The sequence below is a fragment of the Cryptomeria japonica genome, chromosome 7, assembly GCF_030272615.1.
Source record: "Cryptomeria japonica chromosome 7, Sugi_1.0, whole genome shotgun sequence".
Taxonomy (NCBI): Eukaryota; Viridiplantae; Streptophyta; class Pinopsida; order Cupressales; family Cupressaceae; genus Cryptomeria; species Cryptomeria japonica.
In genome coordinates, this window is record NC_081411.1 from 438,521,071 (window position 1) to 438,524,949 (window position 3,879).

Here is a 3,879-nt window from a genome sequence, read left to right on the forward strand (position 1 = left end):
CATCATTGTCGTAAGATATCATCAATAGAATTTTACAAGTAAACCAAGTCATTGAATGACTATTGATAAATCTTGAAGATTTCATGTACATAATATATGATTTATTATAATATATGATTTATTAAATCATTGTTGTATTATTGTCATTTATGTTTAATTCTCTTATAATCAACGTCAATAAATAATTTCTTCCTCTAGAAAATGCTTAAGAAGAGAAGCTACTATCTCTTATGAATTTTCCAATCACTACTCACTTTATAGTCATGACCCAATGGCTTGACATCTAGTTGATATTTTAATATTAACCCAAAAAAAAATCAGATAAAGATGAGAAGATGCCCATTCTCCATCCGCGACTTTCACGCATTTGCATTTCCTTCCCATGGATTTACACTTGTATCGGAATCTATGTCTCGCTGGTCAACAAAACAGAAGCTAAACCTTTACCTATCCATGATGCCGTTTTGTCCTCTTTCCCATACTAAACTGACAAACGAAAGAAATTGTAGAGAAAAGGGTGGGTGTATTCGAGCTATAAATACATAGCAAGAGGAAAAGAGAGTCCAAGCAGATTGAAACACCTCCTCTGCTCTTTCAATTGCAGAAATGGCCGCCTTTTCATTTGCAGAAATAGGATTCTCAGTGTTAATAGTAGTTTTCTTCTGGTGGGTATCAAAGAGAGGAAATAAAAATGCAAAGAGATTATCATTACCACCTGGGCCATTAGGATGGCCTGTCATAGGAAATCTCCATGAGCTGGGAGAACTGCCCCACCGTTCTCTAGCAGAGCTCTCTAAGAAATATGGGTCTTTGATGTTTATAAGACTCGGCTCCGTTCCTGCCCTCGTTGTTACCTCTGCGCAAATGGCGAAGGAGATCTTGACAACACACGACGTGGCATTTGGAAACAGGCCGGCATCGGCGGCTGCAAAATATGTAGCATATGGGGAGATTGATCCAGGCTTGGCTCCGTATGGACCGTACTGGCGGCACATGCGAAAAATAACAGTCATGCAATTGTTGAGTGCCAAGAGAGTCGACTCCTTCGCCTGCGTGCGAGAGGAAGAGGCGGCTGTGGGCGTGCGTTCCATCTGGGACAAGAGTATGCATGGCAAACTCCCTATCAACCTCACAGCCGCCATTTCCTCCATGATTTCTGGTATTATGTGGGGGATTCTTGCGGGCACCAACTCTGGAGCTTATTCTGATCTAGTTGGGAGCGGGGATGAGCTTACGATGATGATCAACGAGGTTACCAGTATGGTGGGCGCTTTTAATGTTGGCGACTTCTTTCCTTATGGAAAGTGGCTTGACCAGCTGAGAGGCATGAAGCGTCGAATGGTAAGGGCTCATGACTTCTTTGATCGAGTGGTGGGAAAGATAATAGACCAGCATGTGGAGCGCAATGCAAAGGTACTGGATTCAGGGGAAAATAAGCATGTCAAGGACTTGGTTGACGTTCTCCTGGATATTGAAAAGGAAGAGCCCGAGGGTGAGAATGGCATCAAGGTCACCCGAGAGCACATCAAGGCATCTATTTTCGTATGTCTTATCTCTCTTCCCCTCTCTCTAATGCTTTTAGTCTCTTTATGCCCCAATTCAATTCCATTTAGTTCTCACTTATGTATGACTCATTTCTTGTAGGACATGTTCCTTGGTGGAACTGAAACAACGATTATTACATTGGAATGGGCAATGAGTGAACTGCTAAGAAATCCTCGCATGGCCAAGAAGTTGCAAGAAGAAATTCAGTCCATCGTAGGCAAGGATCGGATGGTAAAGGATTGTGATTTGGTAAATATGGAATACCTGCAATGCGTTGTACAGGAGACACTTCGATTATATCCTGCAGGACCCATCATGTTGCCCCATGAATCCACAAAAGCTTGTACTGTTGGTGGCTATGACATACCTAACAAAACAAGGCTTGTTGTCAATGTATGGGCAATAGGAAGAGATCCAGCTATATGGGAAGATCCATTGGCATTCAATCCTGAAAGGTTTATGAGTAAGAATCTAAATGGTAAAGCTCGAGACTTCAACATGCTCCCATTTGGTGCTGGAAGGAGAGGTTGCCCTGGAGCTCTGCTTGCCACTCGGAACACTGAGCTTATTCTGGCTCAACTCATGCACTGCTTTAATTGGAAACTTGAAGGCAATCAAGATCCATCACTGTTGGATATGACTGAAACATTTAGAACAAGTATCCCTCGAAAAGTGAATCTTTTTGCAGTTCCCACCTTGAAATTAGATAAAAAACTCTAAAAATGCAATATCCACCCACGGCATCCTTTGTCTAGTTGTTCTCTTCTATTTCCCAAGCCACTTTCTTATGTCATGGAATTTATCTGATGCATTATAGTAGAAATAAAGAGGATAATAACATCATCCTTATTTCCATAATAGGTTTATTATAGTGATATTGGATATTGGAAAGAAATTTTTTTATTCGATTTGATCTTTTTGGGTAATTTAATAGAATATTCTATTTCAATAGATAAAAGATATCTAAATAATTATGTAGATAAATTTTTATATATGATTGATTTGTGTTTAGAAAGATTCTTTTATTTTCATTCTAATCAAGTCAATTTCTATAATTTTACAAAAGAAAATATTTTCATAAGGAAAAACGAACAATATACTAGACATAATTAGTGATTGATATAATACGAAGTCTCTAATAAGAGAAACTAAAAAGCATAATGGAATAAGGGATGTTGGCTTGTAATAAAAGCAAAGGAAATTGAGTGAATCACATATGTGAAAAAAAAATAAAAAAAATTAAGAATGTTTTTATTTTAAATTAAATTGTAACTTATTAAAGTCAAACTATGTGAAAGTGAATCTTCTCATCAAAAGTCATTCTATGAATAATTTAACAAGTTATTTTTCCAAAGGCTTTTGAAATCTAAAATCCTAAGGTTTTGATACTAATTGACTCGTGTAAACATACTTTAAGCACATCCTCAATTAACATATGGATTAATAAAGTAGAGCACTCACACATTGTGGAGAAAAATATGACAAACTTGGAGTCGGTCCTGGTTGGGAAGTTTGTTGGTCCTCACCCTAATATTGAATTGGTTAGAGAGTGGGTAGCCCGGAAATGGAAAGGGAAAGGTCAGATAGATGTGGTGGCTATGGCAAATGGTTTTTTCTCCTTTTCTTTGTCTGTGATGAGGATCTTAGATCTGTCCTTGTGGGGGGACCTTGGATGTTGGGTAAGATCTCCCTTGCCTTGAAGAAATGGGAACTTGGACTCAACCCTAAGGTTTGGGAATGGGATGAGGCACCCATTTGGGTCCGTCTTCCCGGACTCCCTTTGGAGTATTGGGATGAGACGACTTTTGTGGGCCTTCAGCTTGCTTCGGTGGGCTTCCTTCGGTGGAACCGATGATTGTTGCGAAGAAGAGGTTGGTCTATGCACGGTTGTCTGCCAACCCAAAACAAGCTATAGATCTACCATCTGAGATCACTCTGACTTCAAAACATGAGTTATGGGTGTAGAAGATGGAGTATGAATCTATTCCTTTTCCTTGCTTTCACTATAAAAAAGTGGGTCACTGGGCGAAAGAATGTTTGACAAAACTAAAACTGAAGAAGGACTGGAAGAAGAAAGTTGAAGGACATGCTACTATCCAGAATCAACTGGCTCCTTCTGTTGGGTAAGTTAGTGGTGTGCAATAGAATCAGGTTGCAGATTCCTCCCCCGAGCTACCTTCGTCTCTACCAGACAATTCTAGCCCAAATGGGAGTGTGAATGAGATTCTTATGGAAAATAATGATTCTATCCTCCAATGGGTTGATCCTCAAGAGAGAAAAGATGATTCTTCTCAAAAGGATAATGAGGTGATCTTGGACCCACCTATTCAGTTG

General features: G+C 39.4%; 1 protein-coding gene across 1 annotated transcript; it reads left to right on the forward strand.

Moving 5' to 3' along the window:
* Positions 1-557: 557 nt before the first annotated feature.
* LOC131857129 (cytochrome P450 750A1-like) lies at positions 558-2,494 on the forward strand. The gene is made up of 2 exons (XM_059209251.1): positions 558-1,542; positions 1,645-2,494. The coding sequence occupies exons 1-2, from the start codon at positions 607-609 to the stop codon at positions 2,263-2,265; spliced, it is 1,557 nt and encodes a 518-aa protein (XP_059065234.1). The 5' UTR covers positions 558-606; the 3' UTR covers positions 2,266-2,494.
* Positions 2,495-3,879: the final 1,385 nt, after the last annotated feature.